Here is an 18,024-nt window from a genome sequence, read left to right as displayed (position 1 = left end):
GAGCATCCTCAGCGCTATGTCCCCCCTGCCCAGTCTTTCAGCTGCCTTCTGCACTGCTCTCCTGCCCTGGTGAGATTCCTGGCCCGAGCCAGAGTCAAACTGGACATAGCAACACTCTAAAATATTGTGGGCAGTGATGGTTATTGACCAGGCATCCCAGCAGCAGCCCGTGGCCGTGGGGCAGCTTCCCTGCAGAGCTGGCGGGGGGCGGCTCAGCTGGGGTTTCTGGTATTGGATCAGAAACTGCGATGGGAAGGGAACTGGGGGGCTGAATCCCTGCTCTCCGCCTGCAGCACGCGGCCCCGACCCCAGGGAGCGGAGGGTTAACCTGCGAGGGTTCGGCACCAGCACCAGCGGGATGCCAAGCCCAGATTAACCAGTTGAAGACGTCACTTTCCATTACGGGAAAGGCTCCCAAATAGCTCCGAAGCTTTTGGTCCTGGGGATTTAGCAGCCAGCACGCTGGGCTCCTGGCAAAGGGCAGGGTCCAGCGGCGCGGTGGTACCCCGGGGCGATGAACGGGGCCGGGGGCTGCTCCGAGGGGCATCGCCTGGGCGGCTGAGGACCACCATGTGGGAGCAGGTCAGGAGAGCTTTGCTGAACTCGCTGTCCGTGACCTTCCTGCGTGTCTGGAAGTGGGTACGGGCTTTCTGGCGTAAAAATGGCCTCTTGACCCTGTCGATGCTGTCGGTTGCCACCGGCTGCCTCCTGGGGTTCCTGCTGCGGGCACTGGAGCTGACAGAGCTGGTAAGTCCGGCCGGGACAGGGATGGGAGTGAGGGGGATGGAATGAGGCAGTTGGGGCAACGGGCCCCGGTGCCAGCAAGACATCACCATCAACGCCCCAGATGGGCACAGCCCCAAAATCAAAGGCTCCTGCCCAAGAAAATCACCCCTCATGGCAGGTTTCTCCCTATGGCACTTCTTTATTTTATTGGTTTTTTTGACCAAAAAGCTGCCAACAAGCTGCAGGACAAACCCTGCCTCCCTCCACTGGGAGTGAGAGGGTCCATCCCAGAGTCCGTGGGGCTACAGGAGCCTCCAGGTGGGATGGGGATGGGGAAGGGGGGAAGGAAGGGATGCTCAGCTGCTGGATGCTCAGTAACAGGCTCCCTGCAGCGTCGGCGCTCCGAGGGATGAGCTCCTCCCGTTACTCTCCCCACCTGCACGGAGAAGGGGGCTGCTTCTCTAGAGAAGGCCCAGCAAATAAATACGGAGTTGGTGGAGAACCTGGGGGGCTTCCAGGGCTCACCCTCCTCCGAGAACCCTCGGAGACAAAAGCATTGGAGAAAACGCACCTAAAAGGCACGTTCGCTCAGCGCTTCCCACGAGCGTTAAATGCCACTGCACTAAAATCCGGGTGGTTTTTATGGCATCAGGCATCCTGGCTGTGGCTCAACCTCAATGTTCAGCCAGGCTGAGGGGGAGATGCTGCTTTGGGGAGAGCTTGGCGGGTGCTGGAACATCCCCGCGTCACCCTCAAGGATTTCACAAAGTCTTGTCACTTCAATTACGCCCTTCAGCATCACCGCCCCGGGGATGATCTCGTTACTTAATTGAAGCTGGGTGTAATCACCCTGCACCCTGGTGCGTGTTCCCGCCAAAGCCCGGAGCCTCCCACGCCACGCTCGAGGCTGGCAGAGCCCGGGGGGTTCCTGCCCCTCGTCCTGCCATGCACCGAGTTCATCCGTTCTCTGCCCCGCTCCTGTCCTGCCCTCCTGCCACAGCCACTTCTCCCCATTTGAGACTTTTGTCCTGGTGAGGCACTGGAGGAGCAGCTGGAATAGCATCTGTCAGCGGGATTCTCGGCTTCGTGACACTTTCCGAACGGGTCCCCGCGATGGGAAAGTGTCACGAAGCCGAGAATCCCGCTGACTCAGATCTTAGTGCTCCTTGAACCCAGCTGGAGCCATCCCAGCTCCGCTCTCCGTGATCTCCCTGGGGGAAACGGGCCAAGTTTAGGCCACATGGAGGGGTTGGCGCAGGGACAGCAGCGCGGAGCGTTTAATAGTTTGCCTTTGGCATCCCTCGAAGGCCGGAGGCGTCGGTTTCTTTGGAGAAACCAGAAGTGCCTGCTTGGCTTTGATCTGTCCCTGGCACCTCTAGAGCAGCACAGTGAAAGGGCAGGGGCAGGGAGGGAGAGAGGGAAGGTGGATGGATGGATGGATGGATGGATGGATGGATGGATGGATGGATGGATGGAGTGAGGGATGGATGGCTGGAGGCATGGAAGGAACTCAGCAGCCAGAAGGATGGTGGATGGAGAGATGGAGGGAGGGATGGAAGGAAGGAGGGAGGGAGGGATGGAAGGAAGGAGGGAGGGAGGGATGGAGGGAGGGAGGGAAGGAAGGAGGGACGGAGGGAGGGAGGGAGGGAGGGAGAAAGGGAAGGAGGGATGGAGGAAAGGAGGGATGGAGGGAGGGAGAGAGGGAGGGAGGGAGGAATGGATGGAAGGAGGGAGGGATGGATGGATGGAAGGATGCTGGCCAGGTGGCTGCTGGTCTTGCAGACTGACTCTTCCCTTGGTCATGGCTGTGGCAGCTGGACTTTGAGGAGCCAGTGGTGGGGCCATGGGGACGGTTCCCTACAGGGTCATGGACCCAAGGATGTTTTTAGGAGGGGACCAGCCCCGCACCCCGCTCTCTGCTTCACAGCCAGGCTGCCCATGTGGAGAGTATCTCCCATCCCTGACCCAGCTCCCAGTAAGGGATGAGCCAGAGAAACAGGAACGGCTGCCAGCTCGGAACCAAGCTAAGAGCTGGGTTTGGTTGGGAAAAAGGCAAATTTATCAAGTTTGAGCCCTTAACCCACGATCAGCGTCCACCTCTCAGCTCTCACCTGACACACCGGCTCTGCTCTATGTGCAGGAGAAGCAGTATTTCTCCTTTCCTGGAGAGCTCCTCATGAGGATGTTGAAGATGCTGATCCTGCCCTTGATCACCTCCAGGTAAGACATCATCTTCTGCTTCTAAAGTACCATCTCTCCATCATGTTGAGATCATGATCCCCCATTGAGGGGATCACCCCAAAACTGCCTGGGGGGAGAACAACCCCAGCCCCAAGCAGCCAGCAAGCACCCAGCATCCCCTGGCTCAGCATCCATCAAACCCAATGATTTCCCAGCAACTGTCTGGGACAAATTCTCATCTGGATTTGGCAGACACCTGCACCCAGGTCAGAAACCTGCACCTCCTGGGGTGTTTCCTTTCTTTTTGGGCGGTGCCGGGACCATCTGTGGGCAGTTGGTGATGGACAGCTGTTTGACCTCAAAGCAGATTTCCTTATTTAGAGGGTTTTGAGAAAGTTCAGGTAGAAACCACAAGCATCTCTCAGGGTTGTGTCCAGGTTTGCCAATCCTGCTTTTATCAGCCCGTCCAGACCTAGAAATAAGAAACAGAGCTGACAGTGACACTGAAGTCTAAGCAAGGTCTTGAAAGGCTTACATGGATTTTTAGTTTTTTACTTTAATGGCTTTAAACTGGAAGAGGGTAGATTCAGATTAGATCTAAGGAAGAAATTCTTCCCTCTGAGGGTGGTGAGGCACTGGCACAGGTTGCCCAGAGAAGCTGTGGCTGCCCCATCCCTGGCAGTGTTCAAGGCCAGGTTGGATGAGGCTTTGAGCAACCTGGTGTAGTGGAAGGTGTCCCTGCCCGTGGCAGGGGGGTTGGAACTGGATGGTCTTTGAGGTCCCTTCCAACCCAAACCATTCCATGATTCCATGATTTACATATTTCAAACAATCACTGGCACATGCTCATTAGAAATACCCAAACAATTAGCTCTTCCTTCCCTTGAGGACATGCTGCTTCTCTATTTTTCACCGTTCGCTTGCTGTCCTGTTTGCCTTTGGTTTATTTTCGGGAGCAGTGTGGTCTCCGTCGTGGTCACGCTTCGCCTTTCGCCATCAGCCCCTGCTTGCCTTTCCCCTCCCATATTTCGCACCCCCTTCCCCGCTGCACTGCCCGGGCCCTCCTTCGCCCTCGGGGTGCCCTTGGCCCCCCTCGCCGCTCAGTGATGCCCGGCTGTCCCAGCTGGCCGCTCGCCGTCCTGCAGGCACGGGGTCTGCACGGGCCTCCCGGGATTTTTCTTCCACGTTGAATCAAATTAGGTTTTTTTTCTTATTTAATTACTGAATGACGGTGAAGCGGCATCTGCCCTCTATGCGCCATCCCAGCGGGGACCAGGTGAGCTCTGGGGATTTCATAGAATCATAGAATGGTTAGGGCTGGAAGGGACCTTCAAAGGTCATCTAGTCCAACCCCCCTGCAAGGAACAGGGATATCTCCAACTAGATCAGGTTGCTCAGGGCCTCATCCAACCTGGCCTTGAACGTCTCCAGGGATGGAGCATCCACCACCTCTCTGGGCAACCTGTTCCAGTGTTCTACAACTCTCATGGTAAAAAACTTTTTCCTAATATCCAACCTGAATCTACCTCCCTCTATTTTAAAACCATTACCCCTTGTCCTATCACAACTGGCCCTCCTGAACAGCCTCTCCCCATCTTTCTTGTAGGCCCCCTTGAGGTACTGGAAGACCGCTATAAGGTCACCCCGGAGCCTCCTCTTCTCCAGGCTGAACAGCCCCAACTCTTTCAGCCTGTCCTCATAGGAAAGGTGCTCCAGCCCTCTTATCATCTTCGTGGCCCTCCTCTGGACCCTCTCCAACTGGTCCGTGTCCTTCTTATGCTGGGGACTCCAGAACTGGAGTTGGGGCTTTGTCTGGGTTGGGGCTCAGCTCTGGAGCTCCCCAGGTCTCACGCTGGAAAGCGTCACCCACCTCCGCACTGCGTTCGTGGCCTCTCTTCAGCTTCCCAGGGTCTCGCTCCTCCCGGACACGAGGCTGCTGGAAGGGATCTGTGCGCTGCCCACCACCTCACCCACCCATCCCTTGTGTGTCCCCAAGGTGGCATTCACCCTCACAGCCTCCATCTCCATCACGTCCCGCCCGGGGGTCGATGGGCCACTTGTCCCCAGTGCCAGCTCTGCCCGCGGGTGCAGCCTGTAAAACCCTCTCTATTTTTAATCCAGTTTTGTTTAAAAGTAGCTTATGGGCTACTTCTTAGGAAAGCTTACGTGTACATGAAGTCTGAACCAGCAGCTATCTCCTCAGGGGAGTGCAGTCCATCCCCACCAGGATTTTATAAACCTTGCTAATACCCTCGCTGTTCACGGCGACACACAGCAGCAGCACAGGGCGACAGAGTTAAGAGAACAGTATCATCAAAAAAAAAAAAAAAAGAGCAGCATTAGTTATTCACCGTCAAAATACACTAAGAATATTTACTTCTTATCCCTTGGAGAAAACAGAAAACATGGGCAAACCTTGGAAGGGGACTCAGAGAGGTGTTTCCTGTCCTTCGCAGCCCAGCCTGGGTTGCCACAAGCCCGTCCCGGGTGTGAGATCCTGCAGGCACAGGCATGTGAACGTGCAAGAGCTCGGTGATGCCCTTAAGCATGGGTTATAAAAATATCCATGGAAACTTCTCCCACCTTGGAGATTTTGTCCATCAGCTGCACCTTGTGCAGTTCTGGGAGCTGCCACCGACCACAATTTTCTGCTGCAGCCTCATGTCCGGGCTGGCCACCATGGACTCCAAGGCCTGTGGGAAGATGGGGATCATCACCATCACCTACTACCTTTGGACAACCTTCATGGCAGTGACCATTGGGATCATCCTCGTGGTCAGCATCCACCCCGGTGCAGCTGCCCAGAAGGACAACTACTCTGTGGGGAAAGTGGTGCTCAGCTCCGCCGATGCGTTACTGGATTTAATCAGGTACATCACAGGGTTTCGGGAGGAGCCAACTTTACGGTGGTGTTTCCCAGACAAGATCTTCCCACAAGGCACTGAGTTCCCAGGACATACTGAGATCTCCAGGGAGACCCTTTGGCCACGCTGACCAGGCATAAGTACCTCCAGCCCAGCGACGTGGGGCTCACCTCCCCACTGCACGACCCTCTGGCCACCGTCACCCCCAGTGCTCTCCCCCCAGAGCCACCACCAAGAGGGGTGCGGCAGCAGAGAACAGCGGTTCTCCATCTCCGGCCCCAGCCAAGCCCTGCAGCTCCTTGGGCTTCGCAAGGTACAAACGGGCAGGAGTTGGCCCAGGGCTGGATTAAAGCAGAGGATGAGCCTTAACTGGGGAGGGGGTGCAGCACCGAGCCAGGGGTTGGGGAAGAACCTCCATTTCTGGAGGCGTTTGATGGACTGGACAAGGCTCTGAGCATCCTGCTCCAGCTTTGCGGCTGGTCCTGCTCCGAGCAGGGGGCTGGAGATGGCAGCTGTCCCTCCCAACCTCCAGCTTTCTGCAAGTCCTGCTTACGCCTGGTTCACAGTCCTGCTCCTCGTTCGCCTCCCAGCCTGTCTTGGCCCTCAGCCTGCGGAGGACACCAGGCTGGTGGTGGCTGTAACGTTCCTCCCCTCGGCCTCGTGCCCACCCGAGGTGCTGCCCAGGTCGTTCCCTGGCATCTCACGACGCGCTTTAACCCCTGCGCCGTTGCTCTCTTACAGAAACATGTTTCCTTCTAACCTCATCGAAGCTTCGTTCCAGCAGGTGAGTTCACCCAGCCCCACCACCGCGGGTGGCTGGGATGGTGCTCAGCTCCAGACGGAGCTGTTCTCCCTGTCTGGGGGCTTTTCCCCACCCACAGCCTGGATGTGAGCCCCTTCCCTTCCCTCTGCCTCCCTCCCCACCCTGTCTGCTCCCTGGCCACTTTCTGCTCGCCCCAGGGTGGGCACCCAAAGGTGGGGGGGTGCTGGCAGTGGCATGGACACACAGGGACACCCCTGGGGATGGGGGAGCAGAGGCAGAGGGGTGGGCAGGCAGCAGGCACGGGGAGGGAATGCTTGAAGGAAAGGTTAGGGTGGACCAGGGGCCAGGTAGGGTGGAGAAGGGAAAAGGAGCAAACTCAAGGCATTAGAAAAGCATCCGTAAAGCCCCCAGAAGGAGAGGGGAGGGGGTGAAGGGGACCCTCTGCGAGGACCACCATGCTTACCCAGAGCTGCACCAGGATCCTGCAGGGACCTGACTCACAAATGCCACGTGCCTGCCCACAGAAGCGCAGCCTCGGTCAAGGATGGCTGTGCAGAGCTCTGCAGGGAACAACCACAGTTCCTCTTCCCGGTTTCTTGCTTCTCTTCTTCTCACCGGCCTTTCTCTGCCTGAAAAAAAAATAGCTTTGAACCTCCAGGACCAACTGGCCCATGATGGTGCTGAGAGCAGGATGGAGCCCATGGCCAAGAGGACACTAACCTCACTGCTTTGCTTTTGTTCCAGTATCGAACTGTTCTTGTCCCGGTGGTGAAGTCCCACGGCTTTCCAAAGATCCCAGGGAAATCTCTCAGTTTTATTTACTTCGCACCTGACGACGAAAACCCTGAAATTCATCGGCCCGTGTTCCTCGAGCTGACGCCGTCACCAGAGATGACCTACAGGACCCTGCCGGGGACCAGCAACGAGATGAACGTCTTGGGAATCGTCATCTTCTCGGCAACAATAGGTACCTGCTCCGCAGAGACCGGGGCTCGGCGCCGCTCCCCGACCCGCTCGCAGGGCTGCGACCCAGGGGGCAACTGCTGTGGCCACCGTGCTGTGTATCGAGGTGGGGATGCTCAGAGGGATGAGGTTATTTTAGCTCTAACTGCTCAGGTTCCCGGGGAACCGTGCACAGCATGGAGCTTGGACCGAGCCCTTTGTCGGTGCCATCCGTAACGGAGCCCAAAACAGGCGTTAGGCACTGAGAAGGCTGTTTTCTCCCCAGATTTTGTCAGCCTTCGCAGCCCAAGCACGGGCCTGAGGGTTTCAAATCCTCACGTAAGCTGGGGTGTTCTTCTACTGAAGTCTCCTGAAGTGAGCTGTAACTTTTTCAGAGGCTACCTGGGTCACAACTGGTACCAAACGGCCCAAACCCTTCACACTGGCAGCGCTCAAACTCCCCGAGCAGGCAGCAGGTGAAAGCTGGGTCAGGCTTAGCACCTGCCACAAACGTATGGAAAATTAGAACCTTCTGAAGAAGGTAAGAGCTTCCTGCGTTGAGCAGCTCGCAATCCCGCGTGGACACGGTGCTCGGCAGCGGTTTCAGGCAGGAAGAAGCAGCAGAGGTTGGACAGAGAGAACACGTGCAAGGGACAGGGAGGAAGAAGGTTTAAGGGATAGAATCATAGAATGGTTAGGGCTGGAAGGGACCTTCAAAGGTCATCCAGTTCAACCCCCCCTGCAAGGAACAGGGATATCTCCAACTAGATCAGGTTGCTCAGGGCCTCATCCAACCTGGCTTGAACGTCTCCAGGGATGGAGCATCCACCACCTCTCTGGGCAACCTGTTCCAGTGTTCTACAACTCTCATGGTAAAAAACTTTTTCCTAATATCCAACCTGAATCTACCTCCCTCTATTTTAAAACCATTACCCCTTGTCCTATCACAACTGGCCCTCCTGAACAGCCTCTCCCCATCTTTCTTGTAGGCCCCCTTGAGGTACTGGAAGACCGCTATAAGGTCACCCCGGAGCCTCCTCTTCTCCAGGCTGAACAAGGATAGGGAGGAGGAAGGTTTAAAGAGGAGAAAGTCATGGGGAGGAGGAACTTGGAGCTGACCCAAAGTGTACGACGGGACGCTGGGCGCAAGGCTGAGCAAGAACGAACAGACGAATCGGGATGGAAAAGAGTAGGAGGTGATGAGATGAGCACGGGGGCAGGATTAGGTGTAGATTAAGAGGTGAGGGCAAGGAGCTCGAACTCAGTGTGTAAGGAACCCAAAAGCCAATTAGAGGATCTGAGGGGTGGAGGCAGCGCAGGCACACGGCGCTGGGGCACACCGGGCTGCGCCACAGTCGGGCACAGTGGTTTGAACGGCTGCCACAGAGCTCTGGCTGGAGGAGATGGCCACCGCGAGAGCGGGCAGAGACAGACCCACGTAAAGATCCCACCACCTCCAGCAGAACCCTGTCCCAGGGACCGGCACCATCTGCAGACGCTCAGGGAATGTGCCCAGCTCCTGCTCCCCGGACACGTGCCCTCCTCCAGCCCAGCCAAACAGGCACGGAGAAGCCGCTTTTCTCCTCCGAGATTACCACCCCACCACCCTGCCGGCGTGGGAGTGAGGATCAGTGCCAGGGTAGGAGGCAGCAGTGGATCTCCTGAGCCAGTCCCGGCCACCCCGCTGCACTCCCCGGTTTGGCATGGGATGGATTAGAGCTCCACGGAGCCGCGGACCGGGAGAGCATCTCCTGTGCTGGGGATGGCAGCTCGGAAACGGGCATTCGTAGCTCTGCACGAAGCTTCACCTGCGAGGAGAGGTTGGATTAACAAGGTTTGCCCGACAGAAAACAGGAGAGGGACAGGGAAGAGCTCTGTGCCCTGGGAAATGGGGATCACCTGTGCCCTGGGAAACAGGGATCAGCTCCTCGCTGCAAGGCGGGGGAGGCCAGGAGATCTTGGCAAAGGGTGTTTGTGTCCAAGACCAAAATTAGACAGTCTGTGGGACTGAGACCAGGGTGTCCATGCAGCACCCGCTGGCTGCCTGGGGAGTCTCTGCTGTGGATGGTGACCCACAGCTCCAGCGATCTCTCCACTGACACTGAGCATCTCCAAACATCCCTGTTGCTTTCAAAACCCAGAAAAGGGCAGAGATTTCCAGTTACTTGAAGGAAGCTGTCCATTTGCTAGGGTGGCCTTTTCCAAATCAGCTGTCTGTAGGACCTAGAGAGAACCGGATTTCTTTCAAACAGCTGTTATGGTCACCAAATACCGGATGAATATCCACAGAGCTGAGATTTCAGTATTTAAGCCTTCTCTCATTTCTGAAAGTCCTGGCAAAGATGATCCTATCTCGTCCCTCTCCTGAGCGAGCCAAGAGTTCCAACTGCCTGCCAAGGGTCTCCAGGAGTCCTCAGCCCTGAAGAGGGATGAGAGGGACAACACAAGATCCTAATTATATTCTTCTTTTCCGAGCTAAAGCAGACACTTGTCCAGTGTTTCAGCACTATTTTAGCTAACAGGACCACGCAGAAAGTGCAGGCACCGGGCTGGGAACTGGATGGGCAAATCCTCAAAGACTCATTTTCCTTTTGCTCAATGAGTACCCGGGAAACCTCCTTGCCAGTGGGAGCCATGGGATTCAGCACTGGCCAATTTTGTGCCGGCAGAGCAGAAAGCACCGTAATCCCTTTTAACCATTCACGTATTTCTGCCCTAGTGTTCCTTCAACAGAAAATTAGACTGGAATTAGGTTAATACAACACCACCAAAAGCAAAACCAGAATGAAGGCAGGAGGCTTAATGCCTGTATCCAAGCAACTCCGTTGGCTCCTTCCTGACCTGTTCCCGTACAGCCACACGCGTTGCCACCCCCCAAAGCCGTCTGCGTGGAAGTTAATTTGAGTTTGCCCTTTGGAAGTTAATCTGAGTGGCAGATACGGTGCGTGGCTCTTTCAAGAGCAACATATTGTCGCATCCTCAGCTGTACATAACCCCACCAAGCTCTGTCCTTTAAAAAAAACCCACAACCATTTTTGTTTCCTGACCTACCTTATTCTTGTATTACAAAATAGCAAAAAAGCAGCTTATCCACCTCGTGAAGGGACTTTTCCAGTACTGAGCAGTGAAGAGCTTACCAGTTATCCATGTAAGGAACAGTCCAAATCCTGGATTTGGGTTTGGTGGGGGTTCTTTTGAGAAAAAAGGCCAGATGGTTGGATTTGCTCTGAGCAGACAAGCACAGTGACCTGTAAGAGCACGGGAAATCTGTACCGACTCTGACCTGCTGCGAGTTTGCCCAGTGAAACCCATTCTGCGACCACCAGAGCCTCAGGACACTCGGCATGACACACACAGAGTAACATACACCCATGTGCTTGGTTGCAGGACTTCTCCTGGGAAAAATGGGTGAGCGAGGAACTCCGCTCGTTAACGTCTGCCAGTGCCTGAATGAAGCGGTGATGAAAATTGTCTCCATGGCAGTTTGGTAAATCTGTTTTTGATGGATTCAGTTATTTTCTTACCCGCTACCCAACGGTAACGCCGGTCATATATGAGCACTGGATTTATTTTCGTATGACTACACCATAACGGTTCCAAATACTCTAACGACTGTCGCGTGGGGCTTCAGCGATCGCTGCATCCTCACAAATATTTTATGCTTATTCTTTGCAGGTACTTCCCCTTTGGCATTGTATTTCTCATCGCTGGAAAGATCCTGGAGATGGAAGATCCATCGGTTATAGGACAGAAGCTGGGATTATATGCCATCACAGTAGTGTCAGGGCTGGCCATCCACGGACTCGTTGTGTTACCTCTGCTTTTTGCGCTCATCACCAAGAAAAACCCCTTTGCTTTCATCCAGGGGATACTGCAAGCCTTGCTCATCGCCTTGGCCACGTCTTCCAGGTATGAAAACGTGGCTGAAATACGCCGACACAGCTGAGAAGGCATCTGGTTTAGTCGCGGGGGATGTGGCTGCGTGTACGGCCAGGCGAGCTGTGGGAGAACAGGTTTAATTCAGATGAAGCAAAATTATGCTCCAGCACTATCTGAAACCAGATCGCTTCAAGTTTTAGTTGGAAATGGGATGTTTGGCATCAAGAGCCTCAGTGCATCTTCAGACCCGGCTGGCTCACGTGGCTCTGCTGTTCCCCCTCTCCTGGGGTCTTCCCAGAGCAAACCAGCAGCGTTTGTGTGTGTGTGTGTGTGTGTGTGTGTGTGTGTGCTTCTTTCAATTGCTGCAGTCAGGTTTCTGTCAAAGAATTCAAAATAGGACTCTTGGAGGTGCTTGGTAAAGCAGTGTGGGCTTATGATCTTGGGTTTTCATTGGAAACATCAAAAGCTCTTCAGAACACTCTACTGAAAATCTTACATCAACACCTGTGCATCCCAAATTCCTCCAAAGAAAAGTGTTGTCTACTTTGATAGGATTGTATAATTTTATATTATTTTAATCTATTTTATTTTCATTGAAAAACATTCTTTACAGCAATGAAGAAATTAGATACTACCGTGCTTTCTGGGAGCCACGCAAATTAAAACATTTTCTTAGAAAACATTTGACTAGGCAAAGGGTTTTTCTGGCCTCCCTGACGTTGCTTCTTCACGTAATCCCAATAAAGCCCTCCAGGACCGTGCCTCCCTTCCCCAGCGCCCACCGATGCGGGTTTCTTCTGCTACTCTTAACTACCTGATCTCCTCCTGAACTTGGGTCTCCAGCTCTGTCTCCATCAGGCTTTTTCCTTCCTCTCTGCTCTACGTGCTGGATACATGGAGGACGGCGGGAACTCTTCCTCTCTGCTCCTTGTCCCAGCCCCGTGGTCTGTCCCAGGTGTTACGCACCGCAGCCAGCTCCTTTCAGAAAAGCATCTCTGCCTCCAAGACCCTATCGCAATCCATCGACTTATTTTCCATGTTTCTTTCCCAGTCTTCCTCCTCCACGTCCTTAACCCATCTCCCGTGCGACAGCTCCTACCTTCGCGCGGGACAAACAAGAGAGAGGGGTCAGGGGGGTGCAAGCGCTCCGGCAGCTGCTCCTCGTGTGCGTGAAGGAGGAACAAGAGGGTCCAGCTGGACCCCGGCATGCCCAGCGGTGGCAGATCCTGCCCCGTGCCAACGTTCGAGGTGCTGCAGGATCAACGTGGGTACCAGGGAGGTACAACAGGGCCGTCACCATCACACAGAGCTGTTCATACAAGGGGTTTATCTTGCAGCCAGCAGCTGACTACTTGGCTAATTACGTTCCCCAGGTAGCACAAGTTGAAGAAACTTTGAATCTGTAGAAATTTGTGTAACTTTTACCCTCAGGAGGACTTGTATTTCTACACCGTTACGTTGATTCCTACTCTTAAAGCTCAACGCAAACGACGGAATTACTGATTGTCTCTTGTTCTGCAGCTCGGCAACCTTGCCCATCACCCTGAAGTGTCTCCTGGAAAACAACGGCATAGACAGACGCGTGGCACGATTCGTCCTCCCCGTCGGTGCCACCATCAACATGGACGGCACGGCGCTGTACGAAGCCGTCGCCGCCATCTTCATCGCTCAGGTCAACGAGTACGACTTGGATTTGGGCCAGATTATAACCATCAGGTGAATGTTTCTTTGCAGCAGCGAATTATTTTTTTTTTTTTTCCTCTATTTGTATTTATAGACCTTACACCAATCTCTCACGCTTCTCCCGTCGGTTGCTCCTGCACGGGGAGCAGGGAAAGGCGCCGCGCGGAGCAGCCCCCCGCGCTGAGCAGCCCCCCGCGCTGTGCTCCGGGGAAAGCTTCGGCTCTGCGCCCACGGAATTCGCTGCAGAACCAAAGGCTTTGCCCGGAGGCAGAAGCCAGACTGCAAACTGGCAGCACGGCCAGAGCAGGGCAACACCCACGGTGGGAACGAGTTAGCTTGGCACAGAGGGGTCTGTGCAGATCTAATTTACTCCCCTTCAGGAATGGAATATCCTCGTTTTATAAGCAGGGAAGTGAAGCACCCATCTAGATAAAAATAAGTAAGTACAGTGGCAATTATTTAGCAATTTTTCGCAGGGGCTGCCTCCACTGGACCGCAGAAAGGTGCTGTGTAAGCACAAAGCCAAGAGCAGCTGCTGCAAGCCCCCAGCCATCAGTGCACAGGCAGGGGTTCAGGATGGCATCAGGGAAGTGGAGGAAGCCAGATCCAATCCAATCCTATACAGGAACAGCCAACTTTGCCATGCACACATGCTGCTTTTTTTTTTTTTTTTTTTTTTTTAAATCAAAACCAAACCCAGAAACACCCACAGTAACTGCGCAGCTGGCCTCTCTTTGCAGCATCACAGCGACAGCAGCAAGCATAGGGGCAGCCGGGATCCCCCAGTCCGGACTCGTTACGATGGTCATCGTGCTGACCTCCGTGGGGCTGCCGACCGACGACATCACGCTCATCATCGCGGTGGACTGGGCTCTGTAAGTATTTTCCCGACGCAATGCTACCAGCAGGTGCCAAGTGCCAATCCATGGGGATGTACTTGAAGCACCTCTCATGGAGGCAAAGAGAGATTAAGGGCTCGCAGAACATGGGCAGGAGCCACGTGGGAGATTCTTCATTTTCCAATGATTTTGTGGAAATCACCCATGATAGCTGGAGGTAAAGTCTCCTAAAGGAGGGCTCGATTTGAGGTGATTCTGTTCCGAGGTGCCCGTCACTGTCCAGTGCCTCATTAAGGACTGTATGTAGAAGAAGTGGTGATGGTATTCAGCCACTCTCTCAAGTAAGGTCCCTCCAGTTTGAAATATCAGCTTGTCCTGGTCTTTTATCTAAATACCTATTTGATTGTACAACACATCTTTGTTGGAGGTCTCAAATAAGTAACAAAACGTATCTTTCTGAAACATACAGACATTTCACAGAACCACAGAATGGTTTGGGTTGGAAGGGACCTCAAAGATCATCTAGTTCCAACCCCCCTGTGATGGGCAGGAACACGTTCCACTACACCAGGTTGCTCAAAGCCTCATCCAACCCAGCCTTCTACTTGTAAGAGATCAAAAGGATGCTACTGTCCTCTGTAGCGAGAGGTACAAAAGGAGGAACAGAGGTACATAGTCTTGTCTTCATGAAGCATTAGTGTGTAAGGCTGCTAGTTAACACATTCCCTAGAAATACCTCAAGTCCTAATCTTCTCCAAGCTGTCCACTCTGTGAACAGAGGAGGATGGACAGTATAAGAGTCAAAGCGACCTTCTGGATGTGGAAGTATTTGTTTCTGTGGAATATTATCCCTGGAAGAGGAACAAGGTTGGTAAGGCAGGGTGAAAAGTATCTGGATTCATACAAGGAGAAATGAGAATTGGCCAGAAAGATGCTAATAAGAACAAGAGAGCAACAAAAGGGGTGGAAACATGCAACTCTTTAGGAAAAAAGTACGATCTCCGGGGTGGGGGGGAAAAAGTCAGAGAAACCAATAATAAACCATAATCTACTGGTAATTATTTATAATATGTGCTCATCCAGTTTGCTGGTTCTACCTCTGAAACATGGGCATTTTCCCAATTAAGAAGTAGAAAGGAGACATCAAAATAGCACCAAGTTAATGTACGAGTTGGTTGCACACTAAACCATGGCAGAAAATGAGACAGTTCTTGAACAAGTATAGCAACCCCCCCTCTTGCATTTCATAAGGCAACTTCTCTCTTGAACCCATATGCCACCAGAACTAAACCATCACTGGAGTTTCCAAAGGTACGGATGACATTTCCAAAGGTCTGCATCCAGCACCAAGGAAGTCCTATCTTCCAACAAGACCATCTTCATCTTGATGGATGAAGACCAGACTGATCTTGAGGCAAAAACTGATGCTTGATGGCATTTGTCACAAACAGAAGTCGAACATATGCAGTTTGTGAAATGTGCCATTTTAAACACTAAGATAAAACCGAAGCAAATTAGCCAGGAGAAAAAATGTACAGAGTAGACGCAGACTTCTACGTAATTGACACGTGAGTTGCTGATTTGTTGTTAACAGCCATCCTGGACAGGGAGGAAGCAGCATCCTTTCACAGGAAAGGAGATTTAAATTTTAAAGTGAAGCTTGTAAAATCACAACACAACACGAGCTCAATCTTTGAGCATCACCGGGTACCCAACACCATCACCTTCCCCAAGGGTCTAATGACATGACAGCTGCCTGGATAAACGAGATTTTCTCCCCGAGAGGCATCTCAAGGAGTTTTATGACTCACCAAGACAGCTCAGCCCCACGTTGAGGGAAAATTATTACATTTGGGAAGTAGCACAGGCAGATCTACACACTAAGACAAGCACGATGAGACAACAGAAGCCACACTGCCTTCACGGTACCGGGCTCACACAGACATCTCTGTATCCTCAAGAACAATACTGCACTTGTCTCAACCTGCCACTAGCAAAACCAGTGGTAGTGACCTCAGGGATGGAGGCTGACACATTTCAAAGCCGTAGAAGACCCTGGGCATGCTGGCTGTGGCCACCAACCGCATCCTCACAGCTCTCTCTCATCTAGGGATCGATTTCGAACTATGACCAACGTCCTCGGTGATGCTCTGGCTGCTGGCATCATCGCACACGTCTGTGAGAAAGACTTTGCCCCAAAGCCCCCCACGGTATGTAGAGCTTGTCTGGGAGAGCAGCGGGGGAACGCAGGAGATACAATGAGTGCACAGACACAACGCATGTGCTCGCTTCAGAAATTAAAATTGTATTTTTTCTTTTTTTTTTTTTTTTTTCAGCAAGATCCAGTATGCAACACAAACACGTTTCCTCCTGTGGAGACCTCACAGCTGCATCCCAAAGACAGCATGATTGAAATGATCGAAGAAGCTTTGTTCGATCAGACGGGAGTTCATTATAACATCTGCCAGGTGTAGATCACAGCATTCCTGCTCCCAGGAATGGGATCTTGGTGCTCGACAGACATTGGGAACGTTGTCCATGGATGTGCGGGCAAGATAAAGGCCTTAACTGGCATAAGAAGTGGAAAAATCCTCTCTATCCTTCAAAGACTGTGGGAGTCTCCAGCAAGCACCCAAACAGCACCCAAGCAGCACGGCTCTGCCATCCCATGGGAATGGAAACATCTCCTCCTTGCAAGCGAGGACACAGCTGTGACCTCGCTGCCCTGGCTGTCCGAAGCAGCTGGGATTTGAAGGTTTCCTGCCTCACATGTTTTCAAGCCCAGTTCTTTTCGAAGGTTAGGGAGGGGAGCAGGGAATTAGAAAACTGGAACTGGACAAGATGAGAAAGCAGTAGAGATGGGACAAAAATCTGACACCGTCGGTCAGCCGCCCTCATCTGCTGGCCAGGCTGCACTCAATGAGGTTTTATTTTCTTTATTGTGGATTTTTAAAAAAAAAAATCATAGCTTTTTTCTTATTATTACTAGGTTCTCATCTAAAAATCAAGATTAAGGGAATTTTTGTCTAGAGCTCAAGACCCAAGTTGGGCACAGCTGGACTTCCCAGCCGTTCCACGGACAGCCCAGCTGGCTGAAGTTTCGCTCCGCACGGACAGCGAGATTCATTTCAACCGCTGGGACCAGCGCACCAGCTGCACACGTGGTTTTACTGGCTGTTTTATTGCAGTGAAACTAATCAACCAGGCCAAATTGCAACTGTGTTGATTTTCCCAGCTAAGGAGTTGTCCCAAAGTTCAAATTCCTATCACAGCCTTAAAATCCAGGGCTCCCAGGGCAGCCTTCTCCACAAAAGCCTTTTACACCAACGGTTCATGTCACAATTAATTTCTCTCTCGAAATGCCAACTCATTCCCTTTCTCCCTCTTGCTTTGTCTTTCCTGCCACACTGTTAAGACACGTGGAAGCAGCTTAAACTCCCACTATCACCACTTAACTATTTTCCAATTGCACATTAAGAGAAAATTTCCTGTGCATAATCCTTCACGCTGGAGTCAGGGGTTTTAAAATATTTTCTAATTTAGAAGAAACATTAATTCCACCTTTTGCCAAATGAAAAACAGAACTTATTAAACGTCATAAACCAGCTGTTGCACAAAACTAGTTGTCTTCTCCCTATTAACTTCAAAAAGCCTTCAAAGAACCAGAATCATGGTCAAGGTAAGCTTGCGGTACTGCTGTTTGCTTTGGCCTTTCTTATGCTTTCCTCCTTGGTTTCTTACTTCTTTTTTGTACCTTCTTAAACGTTACTGTCCAACAATTCTTCAATAGGAGCAGTTAGGTCTTTTGCAAAAACAATGACATTTCAAATCAAGAGACCTCTGCAGCATCCCAGGCCACCGCTCTCTCCCCAGTCACTCATTATCACCTGGATGCACCACGCGCATCCGTGCTCAGCACCGCTGTCTCTTAAGTGTTTTGCCAACCTAACGACTGCAGGCTGTTCCTCTAAACCTGGAGCAAGCTCAGGAACGGACAAAAACTCCCACGGAGAGACCCTGGTGAACACCGGGGAGGGTCCGGGCAGCTCCCAGCTGCGGGGCAGGGGCCCGAGCACCACCCATCCCTACGCAGGCATCCAGTTACCTACGTCCTCCAAACCACCGATGGAGAAGCAGCCGCTTTTGA

At 52.7% G+C, this 18,024-nt stretch overlaps 1 protein-coding gene across 1 annotated transcript; it reads left to right on the top strand.

Annotated features, from left to right (window-relative positions):
* The first annotated feature begins 570 nt into the window (after positions 1–570).
* LOC104383531 (excitatory amino acid transporter 5) lies at positions 571–16,351 on the top strand. Its single transcript, XM_086627553.1, has 11 exons — positions 571–747; positions 2,867–2,946; positions 5,565–5,777; positions 6,513–6,555; positions 7,279–7,501; positions 10,864–10,963; positions 11,152–11,385; positions 12,877–13,071; positions 13,779–13,913; positions 15,988–16,087; positions 16,214–16,351. The coding sequence occupies exons 1-11, from the start codon at positions 571–573 to the stop codon at positions 16,349–16,351; spliced, it is 1,638 nt and encodes a 545-aa protein (XP_086483679.1).
* Positions 16,352–18,024: the final 1,673 nt, after the last annotated feature.

The sequence above is a fragment of the Tauraco erythrolophus genome, chromosome 28 (genome assembly GCF_009769465.1).
Source record: "Tauraco erythrolophus isolate bTauEry1 chromosome 28, bTauEry1.pri, whole genome shotgun sequence".
Taxonomy (NCBI): Eukaryota; Metazoa; Chordata; class Aves; order Musophagiformes; family Musophagidae; genus Tauraco; species Tauraco erythrolophus.
The sequence above is the reverse complement of the archived record's forward strand: the minus strand, read 5'-3'. Positions and strand labels throughout refer to the sequence as shown.